The sequence below is a fragment of the Lepisosteus platostomus genome, chromosome 5 (assembly GCF_059453375.1).
Source record: "Lepisosteus platostomus isolate fLepPlt1 chromosome 5, fLepPlt1.hap1, whole genome shotgun sequence".
NCBI classification, from domain to species: domain Eukaryota; kingdom Metazoa; phylum Chordata; class Actinopteri; order Semionotiformes; family Lepisosteidae; genus Lepisosteus; species Lepisosteus platostomus.
Window position 1 is genome coordinate 42,443,562 of NC_142615.1, and position 21,720 is coordinate 42,465,281.

At 40.9% G+C, this 21,720-nt stretch overlaps 1 protein-coding gene across 1 annotated transcript; it reads right to left on the reverse strand.

Annotated features, from left to right (window-relative positions):
- Positions 1-2,161: 2,161 nt before the first annotated feature.
- Positions 2,162-12,427, reverse strand: LOC148666770 (protein FAM78A-like). Its single transcript, XM_088632570.1, has 2 exons — positions 11,862-12,427; positions 2,162-2,687 (listed from the first exon to the last, which is right to left on the reverse strand). The coding sequence occupies exons 1-2, from the start codon at positions 12,164-12,166 to the stop codon at positions 2,162-2,164; spliced, it is 831 nt and encodes a 276-aa protein (XP_088488696.1). The 5' UTR covers positions 12,167-12,427.
- Positions 12,428-21,720: the final 9,293 nt, after the last annotated feature.

The window sequence follows — 21,720 nt, forward strand, 5'->3', positions numbered from 1 at the left end:
ATCTGTTACAACTTGCCCAATGAGGACCTGACACACCTCTTCGCATTACAGTGCGAAATCAGTAATCAGACACACCCCTACTCTTGGGTACTTTAACCTGCTTCACTCTCATCTCCCTGCTCAGTATTTGCTTGAACTTCTCGTGATACAATTCAGAGCCTTTTGCTATCTTGATTGCTTCTTGGTTATTCTAGACTTCTAGTTTGCCGACTCGACTTCGGTTTTGGATCTTGTTTTCGGATTGGTCTTTTGGATTGACTTCCTGGTTTTTTTAACTTGATACTTTTTGACTACGGATTATGGCATCCTGGTTTTCGGCTTCTTGTTTTCTCATCTCCCGCATACGGTCCATCTTTTGTCTTTCGTTTAAACAAAGTGTAGCAATATCCACACTAATTATAGATGACCCAATTATATCAAACTTAAATTGCACCAAGAAGTGCTCGGGGAAAAAAAAAGTTTGTTTGGAGATATTGGAGGTCTCTTTGGAAGTTCAAATTTGGCTCTAATTTCTTGGAAAATTGCAAATACAGAAGCATGTGCTAACTAGGCATATGCTCAGCAGGCATTGCAAGGTCTGGGTTTAGCAGATAATGGAGAAAATTATTTTTTGCATGCTGTAAAGCTTTAGTAGAAATAGTGAATACATTAGGTCAAGGTATAGTGAAAAACACAATTATTCATGTGAAAATTTTGCTAGAGATCTATTAAATGTAGTCAAAAGTGAATTATTGGATATCAGATTAGGAGTAGTCCTAAATACACTATTGGAAATGCTTAAAAAGTTAGGCTTACAATGGTTCACTGACAAAAATGAATTAACTTGACAGAATTACAACAAAACCCACTACATGAGGTGACACTATTACAGTTCCATTTTTCTTAGTGTTTCCACAAGTATCACATAAGCATAGATACAAGAAAGTAAGGGATTTTGAGAGTTTGCGTGATTCCATATAAAGATATATTCCATATTAGATTCCATATAAAGATCAAGTAATGACTCGTGGTAAGAGAAGATCTATAGTAAACAGAAAGCATGACACTGCTTACTACAACTGATTGCTGTCCTGAAACTCACCGTTATATTATAAGCAGTTGTAATACTTTACAGCCTTTATATAACAATTCTAAATTTATTTCTAGAATTGCATCCCTGTTGGGAACCTCACAAGCAATACAAATGTCAGCCACGCAATGGTGTATCACAAGTAATAGGTTTATTCCATGCTGAAAAGAGAAGAAAGGAAGCAAATTTCAGCTGTGGAGCATTCTTCGGGTGTCACTGCTGTCAATGGTATATCATGTCTGACAAAGAAACCTATATATATGGGGATTTATTGTGACCAGAAAAGCACACTTCTGCATACAGTTAACAGATGCTTGTGCGAAGGACACAGTGTACAAACACCTGTTGTTGCAAAAAAAGAATCTGACACATACGCTGAACAAGCAGACTGTTGTGTTGCATATATGAAAGTCTGTAGCATGGATCAGCGGTTAGTCCTTAACATATTGATCATAAAATATGTGCTTCTCCAATACCATGTTAGGTACATAGAGGAGATGATTATAACGGTATAAAAGGGTGCTTTTGAACAATGGCAAGCAAATCAGATAGGATTACTCTGACAGTCTGATCTTGGGGAGGCCTCTTCATTATTAATAAACCTCTTTCAATCCTTCACTGAACTGCACTGTGCCTCTTTTCTCTACAACAGTACAGTTGGAGTTTCAGGTTCTTTTAGGTACAAAATTACTGCATAGTATAAATACTCAGATCATAGTTTTTTTTTGAGCTTCTAATGTGACTACTCAATTAGGGGACTACCTTCTTTATTATTTTTTTCCTGTTTGAAAAAACAATTCTCCCACCCTTCCTATCCCAGGAAACAAGATGTGCAAATTTGTAGATACACACACACCTACTGTATATATTCTCATATAATGTTAAAATAATGCCTTGCAAAAAATAATACTAGCCATTTTTGCAACGATTTAATTTAAACTGGGCCGAGTATCACTGTGCTAAAGGTAGAATGGTTGCAGTTGTTAAGTCCAGGAGACATTCATAGCTTTGCCACTTGGGGCATCTTGTTATATTTTTGTTTCTGATGTAAAAAAAAGGTCGGGGGGGGGTTCCTTTCTTCAATATACTACCCTATAGTTTTGGTGGTATAACAACCACAGGCTTCCCAGTTTCTGGCCTCCACATCAGGACCTGCGCGTCGTTGGCATTGGGCTTCACCATGGCGTTGGGCGGAATGGGCTCGTTCCTGGCCAGGATCTGGGGCTGCTCCTGGGCGGTGGGCTCCAGCAGCTTGGCACGCTGGCCCAGGGGTTTGCCGGGGTCGATCTCGATCTGCAGCTGCATCCTCCACTTGATGGTCTTCAGGATGAAGTGCTCCCTGCTGGCCTGGTTGATGGCCACCAGCCAGGTGATGAAGCTCTGGTCCCTGCGGATATTGGTCAGCTGGGACTGGTTGCTGTTGCTCACGGGCACGCCCCAGGACACACTGGGGTTGAAATTGTCGTCCATGGTGACGTTGAACTCTGTGTCCTTCATGGTGGGGCTGGTGAAAATGTAGATCTCTTTCTTATTGCCATACCAGGGGTAGTTCACCCCATCAGAGTCACTTATTGCTTGAATTTTACCATCCCTTAAATCAGGGATCTCCCAGCTAGACCTAAAACAAAACACACCAATTAATAGATCAGCACATCAACATGTAACACAGCAACAGTGCAAGTTTGACACTTTCCCCCTTTATAGTAACACACAAGTCTATGGTGGCTGGATTGATTAGCTACTATAGTGTTTCTAATTGGGTCATCATTACTTTGAGTTCCTGAGATCATATTGTTGAAGATTCTGATCACTTATGGATCAAAAACTCACACAAACTGAACTGTAGGAAAAATAGTCAAAATGATTAGAGTAGTTGAAAACATTAATGGTGGCTTGTACCAATTGATGATGCTCATAACATATGGTACTTCCTGAATTTGCCTAAAATATCCAAGGCTTTTGCACAGCAAGAACTAAGGAAGAATTTTCCAGCAGGAAAATGTGTTCCCATCTAACAAGAAAATATATATATATACAGTGGTTTGAAAAAGTGTTTGCCCCCTTCCTGATTTCTTATTTTTTTGCATGTTTGTCACACTGAAATGTTTCAGATCATCAAACAAATTGAAATATTAGACAAAGATAACACAAGTAAACACAAAATGCAGTTTTTAAATGAAGGTTTTTATTATTAAGGGAAAAAAAAAATCCAAACCTACATGGCCCTGTGTGCAAACGTGATTGCCCCTAAACCTAATAACTGGTTGGGCCACCCTTAACAGCAACAACTGCAATCAAGCGTTTGCGATAACTGGCAATGAGTCTTTTACAGCGCTGTGGAGGAATTTTGGCCCACTCATCTTTGCAGAATTATTGTAATTCAGCCACATTGGAGGGTTTTCGAGCCTTAACCGCTTTTTTAAGGTCCTACCACAACATCTCAATCGGATTCAGGTCAGGACTTTGACTAGGCCACTCCAAAGTCTTCATTTTGTTTTTCTTAAGCCATTCAGAGGTGGATTTGCTGGTGTGTTTTGGATCATTGTCCTGCTGCAGAACCCAAGTGCGCTTCAGCTTGAGGTCATGAACAGATGGCCGGACATTCTCCTTCAGGATTTTTTGGTAGACAGCAGAATTCATGGTTCCATTTACCACAGCAAGTCTTCCAGGTCCTGAAGCAGCAAAACAGCCCCAGACTATCACACTACCACCACCATATTTTACTGTTGGTATGATGTTCCTTTTCTGAAATGCTGTGTTACTTTTACGCCAGATGTAATGGGACACACACCTTCCAAAATGTTCAACTTTTGTCTCGTCAGTCCACAGAGTATTTTCCCAAAAGTCTTGGGGATCATCAAGATGTTTTCTGGCAAAACTGAGACGAGCCTTTATGTTCTTTTTGCTCAGCAGTGGTTTTCGTCTTGGAACTCTGCCATGCAGGCCATTTTTGTCCAGTCTCTTTCTTATGGTGGAGTCATGAACACTGACCTTAACTGAGGCAAGTGAAGCCTGCAGTTCTTTGGATGTTGTTGTGGGGTTTTTTGTGACCTCTTGGATGAGTCGTCGCTGCGCTCTTGGGGTAATTTTGGTCCGCCGGCCACTCCTGGGAAGGTTCACCACTGTTCCATGTTTTTGCCATTTGTGGATAATGGCTCTCACTGTGGTTCACTGGAGTCGCAAAGCTTTAGAAATGGCTTTATAACCTTTTCCAGACTGATAAATCTCAATTACCCTTTTTCTCATTTGTTCCTGAATTTGTTTGGATCGCAGCATGATGTCTAGCTTTTGATGATCTTTTGGTCTACTTCACTTTGTCAGGCAGGTCCTATTTAAGTGATTTCTTGATTGAGAACAGGTGTGGCAGTAATCAGGCCTGGGTGTGGCTAGAGAAATTGAACTCAGCTTTCCAAAGATGTGATAAACCACAGTTGATATATGTTTTAACGGGGGGGGGGCAATCACTTTTTCACACAGGGCCATGTAGGTTTTGATTTTTTTTTTCCCTTAATAATAAAAACCTTCATTTAAAAACTGCATTTTGTGTTTACTTGCGTTATCTTTGTCTAATATTTCAATTTGTTTGATGATCTGAAACATTTCAGTGTGACAAACATGCAAAAAAATAAGAAATCAGGAAGGGGGCAAACACTTTTTCACACCACTGTATATACACCTGTTTGACCTGTATTGGCTTTAACTGACAGAAGTCATACTCATTCTTAATATCCCATGCATCTGTTTTTTTTAAAAATAAACATAGGATCGCACTGGTATCACACAAGTCCTGCATCCTCTTTGGATAACTCTGCAGTACCAGTGATTCAGATGTGGCAAGATTTGTTCAGATATGCCCATGAACTTTTTTGAAAAGTAAATCCATCATCTATCCACACATATTATAACTGCTTCATCCAATTCAGAATAGCAGGGGAGCCTATCCTGGTAAGCAAAATGCACAAGGCAGGATACACCTTAGATGGGACACCAGTCCCTCACACACACACACACACACACACACACAAGGGCCAATTTTCCCCAGAAGGCAACTAATCCACCTGTATGTCTTTGGACTTTGGGAAAAAACCCTCCCTATATTCATTAGAAGATACAACTCTATATACACCCTAAGAATTGAACTCAGAGATGGTGTAATGCTAACCACTGTGCCACTTAGAAGTTGTTGCACATTCTGTAATTCCCCCCCCCCACAAAAAAAAATAAAAATTGTCAATTATTTTCTTTTAAATCCCCCCCTCATCCAATTTAGATTCTCCATAGTTTAACAGGCCTGCATTTACAGCAGCTCCTAAAACCAGCACAGGAAAGATATAACCCAGCAACCTTGCAGGAACCTGTGCTTGTCAGAGTTATCTGCTATTTTTCACTTCACAGGCCCCACAGATACCAATGGAGTCACCACTGCCTGGGGGACTGACACGGCTCTCACAGCTGCTGACAGATTGAAATCTGATGATCCAATGGATGTTTTTGATATGCAGGAGACTGAAGGAAATGACCAGCATCATCAGGAAAGCAAGATCATCCTCAGTACCTGGGTCAAGTGTGCAAATACTGTCTAAAAGTAACAAGAGTGCTATGGAGGCTTTTAAGGGTTGTATTGAGAAGAGGCAGATTGGCATGTAGTGGAGGTATGTTTCATACCAAAGCGGGAGAATGCCCAGGGCATAGGACAGTTTAGAACTATATCTTTGCTGAATGTGGAAGGAAAGATCTTTCTGGCAATTGTGGCAAGATGACTTACTGACTACATGCTGCTTAACAAGTACATGGATATATTAGTGCAGAAAGGAGGCAAAAAAAGGAATAGGGAACTAACAGTACTATGGCTGGACCTAGCCAATGGATATGGCTCATTACGACATAAATTAGTGCATCTGACAAGTAAGATGTAAAATGGCGAGTAAGATGGCGCTGACAGTGAAGGCTGGCGTCCTGCAAGTGTCCTGCGAGCATCCATTCGTCCTTGTTTATTTAGTTTTATATAATAATATATTATATAAATAATTATAAAATAATCCAGATACGACCTCAAGAAAGCCATCAAAAGAGCTAAATACAACTATAGAGTTTATAAAAAGTTTTATAAAAAGTTTATAAAAAGACCAATCCACACAAGGCTCCTGGCAATGGCCATGTTCTGAAGTCATGTGCAGACAAGTTGGCAGATGTCTTCTCAGACATACTCAATCTTTCTCTAGCTCAGTACATAGTTCCTTCCTGCTTTAAGAAAGGCACCATTGTCCCCGTTCCTAAGAAACAGAGTCAGGTGTCTAAATGACTACTGCCCCGTTGCACTTACATCAATTATCAAGTGCTTCGAGTGGTTGGTCAAAGCATTCATCACCTCCTCACTGCCTGATACACTTGACCCATTAGTATTTGCGTATCGCCAGAACAGGTCAACAGAGGATGCTATAGCCACTGCCCTCCATACTGCCCTCTCACAAGGGGATAAGAAAGGAACATATGTGAGAATGCTGTTTGTTGATTACAGCTCAGCATTCAATACCATAGTGCCCTCAAAGCTCGTCATCAAGGTCCAGGACCTGGGACTGAACATCTCCCTCCGTTACTGGATCCTGGACTTCTTGATGTCCGCAGGTGGTGAGGGTGGGCACCAACATACAGTGGTGCTAGAAAGTTTGTGAACCCTTTAGAATTTTCTGAATTTCTGCATAATTCTGACCTAAAATGTGATGAGATCTTCATCTAAGTCATAGAAATATACAAAGAGAACCCAATAAAACAAATAACACACAAAAGGATATACTTTTTCATTCATTTATTGATCAAAATGATCCAACATGAAATGTCTGTCAGAAAAAGTATGTGAACTTATGCTTTACATAAATTTACAAATGTATGTAGAAATTCAGAAAATTCTAAAGGGTTCACAAACTTTCTATGCTCTACCCAGACTCTAAAAACTGGAGCCCCCCCATGGCTGTGTGCTTAGCCCTCTCCTCTACTCCTTATTTACTCATGATTGTGTCGTCAGGCGTAACTCAACTCCATCATCAAGTTTACGGATGATACAACAGCCATCGGCCTGATCACAGATGGTGAAGGGTCTGCGTACAGGTAGGAGGTTGAAACCCTGGCAGCATGGTGCCAGGAGAACAACCTCTCTCTGAACATCAGTAAGACTAAGGAAATTATTGTGGATTATAGGAACCAATAGGGAGATCACATACCTATTTATATCAATGGGACTGCAGTGGAGAGGGTCAGCAGTTTTAAGTTCCTGGGAGTTAACATCTCAGAGGACTTTACCTGGACCCACCACACCAACATCGTGTTCAAAACAGCACGGCAGCGCCTGTTCTTTGTCCGAAGGCTAAAGATGTTCAGAATGCCATCACATATCCAGGCCAGCTTCTGCAGGTGCACTATTGAGAGCATCCTGATTGGCTGCATCACTGCCTGGTATGGAAACTGCTCCACCTGAAATCGCACTGCACCAAGTACCACAGAGGGTGGTGAAGTCAGCGCAGCTCATTACCGGCTGTAAGGTACCAGACATCCATGATATCTTCTCAGCTAGATGTCTTAAGAAGTCCAGATCCATTCTCAAGACCCCAGTCATCCTAGTATCGAAGCATTCAAGACTGCTAAATAGCCAACCTGCAGCTTCAGCAAATCACTGTAATGGCTGCATGGACATACTGTACAGTTTTCATTGTATTTCTTTGTATTTGGTGTACTGCACTACTTGGACATAATGTATTGCATACACCCTGGACACATAACAGCTCTATTTATATTGAGTTTTGTTGTAGTTCATCTTATTCATATTCTATGTTACTTAATTTAGTCATTTTTATGACCCCCCCCTCGTAGAAAAGGAATTGCATTGCCGGCATGTACTGCTGCACACTGTATTGTTGTGCATTTGAGAAACGTTGATTGAGATACTGGATGTTTACAGACAAGTCACAGGGTCACTGCTGAGCACTGAGCTGAAAATACACTGATTTGAAATTCAACAAACAAACAAACAAACCACAGAAAACTGGACAAGTGTCTTTGTCCTGGTCAGTCAGATAAGTGGCTCACCCACACTGAAACTAACACTGTCCATGCTCTTGGACAAACCGTCCTATCTTTACTGGCATCAAATCACTGCAGGACTGGGTAAGTGCTGTTTTGACAATAATTTGTTCCCTGGACTTGGACATTGAATACAAGAAGCTCCTTATACAGTATACCAAGATGAGAGTGTCAGCAAATCCTATAAATGCAACGTGTAGTGTGCACAGTGTCACTAGTAGTAGTGACATTGCATATGACTATTTAGAGAAGGTTAAGCTGCAACATGGTAATAAAAAGATTACTGTACGGCAGAACACATTTGTGTACATCTTTACAGTAAGCACTGATTGAATATGTACTGTAGCAGCATTTCCTTTTTTATTACAGGTACATAAAAACAAAAGATTAAATATGTGTCTTTTCGTATTTGCGTCTTCTTCTTTCTCATTTCTCTCAATCCCTTCCCTGTCACTCTTCATTTCAGAGACACAAAAGGGTTTCTCCAGAGGGAAATTTGAGTCCAGGCTACTGGTGCTGAATCTATTAAGAACCATGTTAACAAGTACTCTGCTGGGAAATGTGAAATTTCTGAGAATATTCACATCTTGACTTGTGCCACTGTTTCAGGCGTTTTAATATAGACCTTGTCACTTTCTCCACAGCAATTCTCTTAATTTGGTACTAATCCAGAAACCATTGCTGAGCTCATTAGAGCAGTTTGCAAACATCTCAATCTAGCTGACCATGGCGTAGGACGAATGCAATTAGTTTTGATTAAGAAACTAAACATCAAATGATACATTAATTTTTCCCCCCCTAAATAATACCAGTTTTGAACATGTTTTGATAGGTCCACTTCACAGTCATTAGAGTTCAGTTATTTTACCTTCAAATACAACCAGAACATGTTCCAGCCATGTAGCTACAGTAGTTCCTGGCTAAAGATCATGATTGAAATAAAGGCAAACATTCACAGGCAACTATGAATGGTGAAAGCAGAGCACCATTTCATAACAGCAGTTATGAAAATAACAGCACACGTAGGATTAATATACTACCTGTTAGTGATCCCTTAGACAGTTCACTGAGGATATAAAATACCTGATAATCTCATACTCTTCAGCAAAGCAAGAGGTACTGGAAGTTACTGAGGAAAGCTTTCAAAAATAAAAACAGATACAAATAAATCCAGCCATTTTATTTCTTAAGATGTGTAAAAATATATTAGAATGTAACTCTATACTTCTATTATATAAACTGTATGTATAAATATTGCATAGTATGAACATGCTAAATGCTAATTAACTTCACTTTTATTTAAGCTGATCATACTGATAGTTACACTAAATCTAAAAGTGAAACCAAAAACTTTGCTGTCTTGACACATGAAACTTTTTAATTTAGGACTCAGTAAAAGAAATCTGCACCACTTGTGAATTAGCCGATAACACAAGAACACTGCAATAACTCAAGTAGCACTGCCAGCTTGGGGTTCTAGGGGCGCTGTGCTGTGCCATGCTGGAAGTTTGGAAGAAGGTTATACAAACAGTGAAGCTGGGCTCTTCCATACTGAGCCATGTTAACATTAACCTCACAGTTAAGACTAAATACAGGGCTGCAAATACTATCCACTAGACGTAGAATTCAGGGAAGTGGGGGACACAGTGCAGAGAGTGCAAGGCAGGACACGCCCCGGACAGGACGCCAATCCATCACAACACACACACACACACACACACACACACACACACACACACACACACACACACACACACACACACACACACACACCAGGGCCAATTTCCCAGAGGCCAATTTATCAACCAGCATGACTTTGGACTGTGGGAGTAAACCCATGTGAACATGGGGAGAACATACAAACTCCACGCAGACAGCACCCCAGGAACTGAACCTTAGACAATGGAGTCCACCATGCTGCCCTGGATTTGATCACTCTGCTTTATTTCTGTGTACAATTTATATTACAATTGTAAAGTAAACATTCTAAATGCCTGGTTACTTTTCCCTTGCTACTTAACAGAACCTTCCTGTACATTATACTCTTTTTCTACCACACAGCCACCAATTAATGATCTACCTCAAAGGAGGAAAGCAGCTCTTGGATGACCAAATACTTGGGTGTAATTTTTTGTACATAGGCCTTGTTTGAAAATTTCTGCCTGCACAGGCAAATTACAAGAAGGAAAAAAGAATAATGTATTTTGCTGTATTTCTTATAAGTTGAATAATAATAATAAATATAATAATTGCTTACACTTATATAACGCTTTTCTGGACACTCCACTCAAAGCGCTTTACAGGTAATGGGGACTCCCCTCTGCAACCACCAATGTACCGCATCCACCTGGGTGATGCGACGGCAGCCATAGTGCGCCAGAACGCTCACCACACATCAGCAATCAGTGAGGAGGAGAGCACAGTAATGAAGCCAATTCATGGATGGGGATTATTAGGAGGCCATGATTGGTAAGGGCAAATGGGAAATTTGACCAGGACACCGGGGTTACACCCCTAATCTCTTTTCAAGAAGCACCCTGGGATTTTTAATGACCACAGAGAGTCAGGACCTCGGTTTTACATCTCATCCGAAGGACAGCACCTGCTTACAGTACAGTGTCCCCGTCACTATACTGAGGCATTCGGACCCACATGGAGTTTCAAAAGTGGGTAAGAGGGGTTTGAAGTATGGTAAAGCATAACTGCCTGTTTAATTCACCCCTTACTGTCTACATTCAATCAATATAAGGCACAGACTAATGTTAAGGAACAAGTAATACATTTATTACATGCTGAAAAGAATAATGGAAAAGACAGAAAACACAACGTGAGCCTGTCTCTCAATAATAATAATCCAGTGTGTGATCTCCTGTCCCAGCCTGAGGAACAGACAGTGAGCCTGTTTCTCAATAATAATAATCCAGTGTGTGATCTCCTGTCCCAGCCTGAGGAACAGACAGTGAGCCTGTCTCTCAATAATAATAATAATAATAATAATAATAATAATAATAATAATAATAATAATCCAGTGTGTGACCTCCTGTCCCAGCCTGATGAACAGACAGTGAGCCTGTCTCTCAATAATAATAATCCAGTGTGTGATCTCATGTTCTAGCCTGAGGAACAGACAGTGAGCCTGTCTCTCAATAATAATAATACAATGTGTGATCTCCTGTCACAGCCTGAGGAACAGTGAGCAGTCGTAATAGTTACAGCTTTCCTTATTTAGCTCAGCAGCTTTTATTTCGCCCGCGGCTAGAAGTGCAAGCAACTTGTGAAAACAGATTGGGTTTGCTGTGTTCAACCGGTTTGGTTTCTTCGTTTTGTAAAGCCGAAACGTTGCGTTTAATTTCTTTTTTCAGCATGGAATAAAAGTATTACTTGTCCCTTTGCACCTTATGCATGCTGACGCAGCTACCCACCTGAACTATAGAATAATGTTATCAGACTTGCGTCTGTTCACCAATTTATACAGGCTGTAGGAAGTCAAAAGATTCTGAAACGTTTCTGTAGATACTGTATATTGTAGCAGGTTGTGCTGAGCATTTTCAGTTTTGTGTTTTTATGCGGTAAAGCATTTCTTAGAGGTTACATAGAAACGTGTTTTTATAGGGCTATACATATTTCTTACTGAAGTCTAGTAGATAGCCCCAATAAGCCATTGTATATACAGTATATATAATGTGAACATCAGCGCGCTTGCTAACGCGGTACTTACGTTCCTTCATCCCCGTATTCATTGTAAAACTGCATGTGGTTGCACGCTTGAATCCAGCCCACGGTCCAGGTCTCCTTAGCAGCGATGGGCGGCACCAGTACCCGGGCCGAAGCTCGGAAATACGGGGTTGTGTACTGCAGAGCAGAGAAGGATTCGTAGATGCTGGTGGGATTTGAGTCTATGATAGAATTCACTTCAAGAACGGCAATGCTTTCACGGAAACGTTTGGGAAAACTCTGGCTAGAGCCTATTGCATTGAATATCACTAGAACTCCCAAGAACGGCAACAGACGCATGAAAAACATAGTCACTGATTTTGTCTCCACTCAAGGAAATATATATATATTTTTAAAGAAGGTGTTACGGTCAGTCTTCCTAAACAGAAGATTGGATCCTATGTGGGTTCAGTAGACAGAACAATAACCAGGAACTTCCTCGGTAGTGATTTCGCAATCCGAAAGATTTGCTCAAAAACGGAAAAAACAGACAAGTTCGAATGTTACACAAAGCCGCAATCCGAGAAACGAAATAAAAATACTAAAAGGGGTCCGAAAACAAGAAGTCACTCTAAATGAACACCCAACAGTAAGGGAAGATCAAAAGTCAAACGCAATACTAAGCGAGGAGGATGAGCGGCGCTTAAATGCATTGAGAGGAGCGGGTGTGTCAGCAAGAGAGCAAAGCGGTAGGTTAGGTGGTTATCGATGTCTCTGCCTACGTTTTGATCGGGACGTCTGGGTCTTAACCGAAGGTCTTCACGGCACATAGCCTAGCGTTATCGCGATGGTTAGATATCCTGTTGCAGTTTCAAATTTTTTACTAGTCTTGAAAAATATCCACTCCCGGCACATGTTGTGTATAAGAAACTTACTGCACGTTTTATGCCAAATCAATATTTCTATACTGGAAAGCTAAGGAGGTCCAGCATTTGTAATAATAATAATAATAATAATAATAATAATAATAATAATAATAATAATAATAATATTCTAGTTATCAATAGCATTTTTTTATAAATATACAAACAGCTTACTTTACTTCTCTGAAGCAGGTTTCCGTTTCTTATAGCCATAGCATAGTCCATTGCCGCAGAGAAGAAGAGCGGATATCAGTGGATTCTGTACAGACCTGCAGGCATGTCCCAGGTGAGTTCAAGTTCGCGATCAACAGTTACACCAAGAGCTGCAGCCACGCTTTCCTTTAAACTACCGGCGGTTTAAAATAAACTAGCCATTTAAAACAAAGTAGTGATTGACAGAACTAGACTGATCTACATGCTCTGATGCATAAAATAATATCGAGATCTGCAACAGCAATGCCTGATAAACGATCTTTCCGTCGAGCGCTTGAAGTTCCTACCTCAAGTTTTAGTACCCTTATACGATCAGTCGTTTTTTTTTCTTACTTTTGTTATAGTTTCCTTAAAAGACGGAGGAGAGGATGTGAGAGCGATTTAAGCTACGTTTGCATGTTTCTAGTTGTGAAAGAGAGCGGAATTAATATTTTGATTTCTTCATAATGTCACATTCAGACTCATCTCATGCCTTCAGGGTAAGACTAATAGACTTAGCGTTGCAAGGGTTAATGTACTGTTGCTTAAAAAACTTTTATACATTGCTGTGAAAATTATATTAAATATTTGACAACTTCTTACATATTGTATAAGTCGTTTAATCGAAGATTGCATTCTCAAAAAATAAATTACTGTAACGCATACGGCCGACAGGCACTGTGTAAAAGCCGGCTTACCAGAGCGGTGACGCCACCGCCCTTCCCTGTAATAGCTGGACCACAGCTGCTAAGCTAGGGAGAGATCTCTCTTTAGGTCACCGGGCTGGGTCCCTGTTGAGTGACGGCGGAGTCCTGGGTTCAAGCAAGGGCGCCCGCCTGAACCCTGTTACACTACATTATACCCGCTCTTTGCCTGAAATACGTATTTAACAGAAAGTTTGGATTTTCAGCAGTGTTAAAATAATCAGGCTAGGACAGTTTGTGGTTTTTGGATTGCCTGAATTTGTTATACAATAATGTAATCCTCAATCTAATGGTTCCGTCCTGCATCGTTTACATTCAAATTTCATAACAGGAAAAAATATATATATTTTCCCTGCTTTCCCTGTTTAGAAAACCTTAATTCGCAGGCGCTTATAAATAAAAGATACTGTAATAAATATGCCCCTGCGCATAACACGGATGTTGGCTGCCCGGGCTGAGGAAGACTGCAAGACCCCTGTTGAGTGATGGTTTGCGCCCATGTGGTAGAGAGAGGAACTGGGAGCGGCGGGGGCACAAGCCCGAGAACCCAAATTCGTTACAGCACCTGTTGGACTCAGAGATGCGCCAGTTCCCCCAGCAGGTGTCCCACCCTTAAGTGCCAAGAGCTAGAATGGCTCCACCGGTGCAGCCACTGTTAGAAATTAAATCTAGGTGGACTGAGTGAGCACATTTGGTTCCTGTTCTGACCCGAGGAAGACCTAAATAATCTAGACCAGGCTCCTCTTATTCTTCTGCTTGCTGTAATAAAACCAGAATCTCCATCACTCCCACTCCCTGCTCTCTAAACTGATTTCAACATAAAATCTATCCAAAACCATCTCTGCAAATTCTCCCAGTGGTTGGTCATAAGAACAAAAGAAGAGTTAGAGACCCATCTAGCCCATTTGGTAGTAATTAATGCATCAGATGATCTCATCCAGCTGTGTCTTGAAAGGAAGCAGGGTATCAGTTTTAACAACATGGCTGGGTAGTTTGTTCCACCTTTCCATCACCCTATGAGTAAAGTAGTGCCTCCAGTTTTTAGTTTTAAATCCATGTAGTTTCCACTGTTCATACTAAAGAAATCCACTGGGTTTCAGTGGATCAGTGTCTCCACTGGTGATCAATGTCCTTTGAGAATATGGAATAAAAGTATCAGTGTAAGGATCCTATGCAGACGCAGATGCATAGGATCTGTATATGATATGTACAGTTGGCTTGTGCCCAACAGAGAGGGGACTATTTCCCGTATCAGTTTCAGTATCAGTTTCGGTGGGTGGCCTGGGAGAACGGCTGGTCCCAGGGGGAGATGGCAGGCCACCTTGCCATGGCCCAGGAGGGGAAGGTCTGACAGGCTTTGCTGACCAGCAATACAGCTACATGGTCAATGCTGTGTTTGAGGAGACCGGTGGGCACGTTCAGAAGGGTGCTCCCTGCTGGGCAACAGGGGCCACATCAGAGGAATCGGGTGGGGAGGAGGAGATGGCCACCGGTGTTACACCAGTAGAGCAGCGAAGACAGGTCACCTACTTACCACTGTGGACATCGCCCAGGAGGTGTTGGGCGCCAGAGCCAGAAGCTGTCGGGAAACAGGAGAAGAACAACCTAAAGGGGGCAGGAAAACCCGGAGGAGTGCTAGACCCCGCCTGCCATTGTGGGGTTCCTTTCCTGCCTCACTGAGGGCTGGGCATCAAGACAGCCGGACCCTCAGGATGGGAGACTATCAGCCTGCGCCTGAGGACAGTGATGGGACAGTGCACAGAGGTCCTCGGCAAGAGGGTGCTGACTGACTGTGAATGTAAAGTTTGGGGCAGCCCCCTTTTATCTCCTCCAAATTCATGATGACTGAATCCTGGGGGACTGGTTGGAAGGAAGGTGGCTGCCTAGACTTGGGCTGGTGGGAATTGGTGGGGCGGGGAACAGATCCGTCTCGAACATGATTATGTTAACTCTTGTAAAACTACTTCTACTACAGACCCAAAACCGATGCAAAACTAAGATCACCAGCAATTTTTTAAAAAAGATTCTCTGAATGAAACAGGAATTAACAGAAACTCTGTTCCGGTGTTTAATAAAGCTAAACAGTAAGCAGGTGTTTAAGGACAGCCCCAGAACTACTGAACACTTGCTTGAGGAGCTTTTCTCTGGTTAGACTGAGCACAGGCAGACATAGAAGTGTAAATATTGTGTCTCTGTACTTAGTGTGTATGTTCAAATTTACTCTTCTGTTTCAGATATTTGGACGGTCGCTTGACAGCTCTTGAACCCATCAGTATTTATTACCTTGATTAATGGAAATGCAGGTTTCCCCCAAAAAAACTATCATCCTTTTATCTGACTTCAGTTTTGAAACTGGATCTTTCCCCTCTTAACATGGTATAAAGTTCAGGAATGAACTCACGTTTTCTACATTATTTAGCATGTTGATATCAGCACAAAATATAAAACTCTTCCCCTTGACTCATGAATTACTTTCTTTATTGAAGGTTCCTTTCCACCTGTCCTAGAGAACCGAATCCTGTGTGCTCAAGTGCTCTGAGCAAAATCGTTCATGTCAAGGATCGCCTCAAGAAAGAGAAAGAGGAAAATCAACCCTGATATTTTTAGCACTGTCTCTGTGTGTTTCTTTTCTTACTACTTCATGTCCTTCTCCTGCCTCTTCAGTGTTCAGACAAGAATGTTGCTCAACACCCATTTTCAACACATGAGGATATATGTCAAAACCTGATTTTGAGTTCTTTAAAGCATGTGTGCAGGCACTGTTCATTCATTATACATAAACGTAAAAAAAATGACTCTGACGTTTGGTGACATTTGAGTTTTAGATGAATACAAGAGAAAAGAACTCCAGGTAACTTTGATAGAGAACAATGCTGTGTTTGTGTTCTAACCTGTCATAGTGATGCTACTATTTTGTTTGTACTAGTTTTCATAGTCTGAGAGGGGGTAATAAAGAAGCAATCAGCCCTGGCTCATCTCTTCTTGTTACTGTTTTCTGGGCCAACGTGGCTGTCACAATCCATGACCTTAGTCATTAAGAGAATGAGCTTGACTTCTTCACAACAAGCACTGTGTAGAAAAACAGACAGTTTGAGAACAGTAGTTTTGCTCTCACCACCCAGGAACCTCGTGTTACAATGAAGTTTCAACTTCAGAATGCCCCCAAGCTCAGATACAGCTACCCTTTCACTTTCAAAATGAGGCTGTATGTATTTATTGATATTGTAACGCAACGGGGGCTCAGGCGGGCGCCCTTGCCGCATCTGGTCGGCCCCTGCACCCTCTGGGGCTCAAACCCGGGACTTCCGCGTCTCTCTGCAGCGACCTAGCCCCGTGAGCCAAAGAGAGATCTCTCTACAGCCCAATAGCTGTGGTCCTGCTATTACAGGGAAGGGCGGTGACGTCACCCGCTCTGGTACGCCGGCTCTTACACAGTGCCTGTCGGCCGTAAGCGTTACAATATCATGGCTCTGTGGAGATAAGATAAGAGTTTTTTTAAGCAAGTCATCAAACAAAGCATATCATATCTTCAATGAGAGGCACTCTGAAAATGAACCTAACGAAATCTGCAACAATAGAAATATATTTGAACTTCCTGGGATCGTGGTCTTATTAACTACAACTGGCAAAGCAAAATATCTGTTGAGGGGCCTGTTCACACAAGCTCAGGCAGTCAGAGACTTGATGACAGATCTGGAATAGAAGGATGGCTGTGATGCCAGATTCTAGGTTATAGATCGTTGACTGAACTTTTGAAGTCACTTTTTTTAAAATTAAAATGTATGTGGCCTATTAGAGCTTCAGTACTGTCAAGGCCAAAGATAAAATCAACGTTCTGCTGTCAAACACTACAAGCTTCCTGTCTATTACAACTGCACTCATAAGAAATGCCTGTGAAACTGCCTATAAAGAGGCTTAAGAAATTCAGCACTCCAGTCCTTCTACAGTATTTCCTCTTGGAGCAAGTAGAGTGATAATAACCAATGTCCAGGAGTGTTCACTCAGGGTATGGATTGTTACCGTGCTGATATGAATCTGCTGGCTGTTGACCTCATGATCTGCACCAGGTAGCTTATTCCCAAGGAGATATTTTTAGCACTGACTGTGTGTGTTTCTTTTCTTACTACTTCATGTCCTTCTCCTGCCTCTTCAGTGTTCAGACAAGAATGTTGCTCAACACCCATTTTCAACATATGATGATATATGTCAAAACCTGATTTTGAGTTCTTTAAAGCATGTGTGCAGGCACTGTTCATTCATTATACATAAATGTAAAAAAATGACTCTGACATTTGGTGATATTTGAGTTTTTGATGAATACAAGAGAGGAGATCTCCAGGTGACTTTGATAGAGAGCAATGTTTTGTTTGTGTTCTAACCTGTCATAGTGAAACTACTATTTTGTTTGTACCAGTTTTCATAGTGTGAGAGGGGGTAATAAAGAAGCAATCATCAATGGCTCATCTCTTCTCGTTACTGTTTGCTGGGCCGACTTGGCTTTCACAGCCCATGACCTTAGCCATTAAGAGAATGAACATGACCTCTTCACAACAAGCACTTTGTAGAAGAACAGAAAGTATGGGAATAGTAGTTTTGCTCTCACCACTCAAGAACCTCGTGTTACAATGAAATTTCAACTTCACAATGCCCCCAAACTCGGATACAGCTACCCTTTCACTTTCAAAATGAGGCTGTATATATTTATTGATATCATGGCTCTGTGGAGATAAGATAAAAGTTTTTTAAGCAGGTCATCAAACAAAGCATATCATATTTTCAATGAGTGGCATTCTAAAAATGAACCTAGCGAAGTCTGCAACAATAGAAATATATTTGCACTTCCTGGAATCGTGGTCTTATTAACTACAACTGGCAAAGCAAAATATCTGTTGAGGGGCCTGTTCACACCGACTCAGGCAGTCAGAGACTTGATGACAGATCTGAAATAGTAGGATGGCTGGGATGACAGATTCTAGATTATAGATCGTTGACTGAACTTTTGAAGATTCTTTTAAAATTAAAATGTATGTGGCCTATTAGAGCTTCAGTACTGTCAAAGCCAAAGATAAAATCAATGTCGTGCTGCTCAAACACTACAAGCTTCCTTTCTTTTATAACTGCACTATTGAGAAACACCCTTGAAACTACTTCCCATAAAGAGGCCTACGAAATTCAGCAGTCCAGTCCTTCTACGGTATTTCCTCTTGGAGCAAGTAGAGTGATACCAATGTCCAGGAGTGTTCACTCAGGGTATGGATTGTTACCCTGCTGATATGAATCTGCTTTTAACTGATTTCCAGTTTGAAACTGGATAATGTTTCTCTTAACATGGTATAAAGGTCAGGAATGAACTCGCATTTTCTATAATAATTAGTATGTTGATTTTAGCCAAAAATATATAACTTTCTTTATTGAATGTTGTTTCTGCACTCTGTCTTGATCTGTTATTTTCCATGTTTTAGTCTCATCTTGCTTTCTGGCGATCCTGCACACTTCTTCTTCTGTTCCTGGTCCAGTTCCTGCTTACCTGGTGGTCTGTGCACTTTTGGTCATTTCCAGTCTTGTTCCTGATTATCCTGTCCAGTCCTGCTGTGCTGCACCGTCACCTGCCTGGACCACTCCCACTGCTCCTGTCCATTATTGCAGATCCTCCTCGGAATCTTCCATCATTGCTTGCCTTGGCTTCAGATGTTTCCATGAGACCTCATCCTTTCAGGTACATCAACTCTTTGCTCGTGTTAATGCCTCTTTTCAATAAACTAGTCTTTATCTCATGTATGAATTCTCTCATTACTCAATAGGCTTTAGGATTTCTTCCACTTTGCCAAAGTGTAACACTTCCCAGCTGGAAGAGTCAGTCTGAGAACAGAACTCAGACAGCTCTCTGCAGAGTACATCTTTTACCTGGAATCAGTGAGTCACTTTACTGGCTACAAATGATGGTTGCAGGCAGAGTGCACCATCTGACATTGTATAGCAGATCATCTGACACTGATACTTTTGAATGGCTAATGGATAATACACAATATATATGTATGAAAAATGTAGGGTTTCTGCACACACAATAGAACACATCTTAAAAAAAACATTAGCCTACAGTATGTTTTATTCATATTGTCAAATATCTTAGTGACCTTGTGGATTAGAGAACTGCACTTTCCTCTCCAGAGAGTTTCTATACTGTGATTATACACTGTGTCCATAGAGTGTTCATGGAGACTCATTCACATAGTGTACACTGTAATAATGAGAGTATTTTTAGAGGGTGGTTGAGAGAATGATATTTGGATTGAACACCATGCAACCATATGAGGAACTTTTATCACTGATCTGGAAATAGGATCAGTTTTAACCACTGATCCAGGTGCCACATGCCTTTTTATGGAGGAAGAAGATTTGTGGAGGAAGAAAATCGGTTCCTTCTATGGGTGACTGGTGGAGTTTCAGAAAAAAAATGTGCTCGAACCCGGGACTCCCACATCTCTCTGCAGTGACCCAGCCCTGTGAGCTGAATAGAGATCTCCCCACAGCCCAGTAGCTGTAGTCCTGCTATCACAGGGAAGGGCAATGACGTCACCTGCCCTGGTACGCCGGCTCTTACACAGTGCCTGTCGGCCGTAAGCGTTACAATACTTACAATTGCATACACTTAACAAACGGTGCTATACCCATTTCACAGCTAAACATAAGTCTCTGTAAAGAATAAAGGAACATAAAATACAAGGAACCTGTGAAACACATTACTAACAATTCAGTTAACAGATATTCCTAACCCGAGTAGATGTCTAGAAACTGGCTACGGCCTCAGTGCACTCAGTTAAAATCTAATATCCATCTTTCTAATCTTGTCTCAATCCTATGAAATACCCCTTTATACTTGTTAATAATTTTGATTTGAGACCTTATTTAGGGTGTAAATAGGGAAACAACACAGTATTCACTGTTACAACTCTCTGCAGAAATTCAGGGTTCTTTTTAACAGTAACTCACTACTTCCTAGTCCCTTCTGCCCATGCGCAAAACGCTGAACTCAACTGACAGGAAGTAAGATACACCGCAAGCTAAGAGGCAGCACCATCTAGTGGATTTAACATAACAGACATTTCTTCGAAAAAATAGAATAGCGATATTATGGACAATCAATTGACTTTTATATTTCAAAATATCGCAACATGATCGATTCTAAGTCATTTTTGATAACAATGAATAGTCACCTTCTTCCCTTCTGACAGCGGTTCCTGCTTCTATTGTGTGTGTGTGTGTGCAACAGAGTAAATTTTTATAGAGAAATGGAGGCTGGACAGTATGCGTTACAATATAAACATTTATATTGATTTAAATCGTGTTCTGATTTAAATCGCAAACGCGTGTTTAATTATGTGTTTTTTAATCATAATCAGGCTAATGCATTTCTACATTTTCTGTATGAACCAGCTTAGAGGTTCATACAGAAATATTATTATTTAGGTTACTGTATCCCAGAGCAGGAAAAATATATTCCAAGTTGATAAATGAATGTAAGTAACAGTTTAAATGCATTTTTCCAGTGTTTAAAAATCATAAGAATGGTAACCACGGCGACAGGCGCCCCGTCACTGCGCGTGTCTAGGTGTCTCGCATTTGTCACAGAGAACGGTGTGATGTCACGGGCAGCAACTAATACTAATACCAGTGTCTTCATGTTAATATTAGTCAGAGTACAACTGGTAGTTTTAATGCTAGTGTTCATGTGAGTATTAATGATGATAGTGCTACTGATCGTTTTAGTTTTAATGTTCATATTCATGTTAATATTAATTATAATTATAGTGTTACTGTTAGAGTATTAACACTAGTAGTAATGTTAGTTTTAGTAATATCATTACTGTTATTATTAGTAGTTTGTGTCAGTGTTAGTGATAGTCTTACTGTTGTAATATTAGTAGTATTTCTATTTGTGTTAGTCATCTTGTATCTGTAGATAAGTGTGTTTGTGGTATCTGTGTGTGAATGCATGCCTGTGAATGTGTTTGTATGGTGTGTGTCTGTGAATGTGTGGTGTCTGTCAGTATGTAGTTTTATATTTGTAAGTGTATGTGTGGGTATGTCTGTCAGTGTGTGTAGT

Excerpts from the sequence above, each read along its gene's own strand:
- LOC148666770 (XM_088632570.1), bottom strand. The coding sequence starts at position 12,166 with ATGTTTTTCATGCGTCTGTTGCCGTTCTTGGGAGTTCTAGTGATATTC. Across the intron at positions 2,688-11,861 it reads GAATACGGGGATGAAGGAAC|GTCTAGCTGGGAGATCCCTG; the intron begins GTAAGTACCGCG and ends GTTTTGTTTTAG.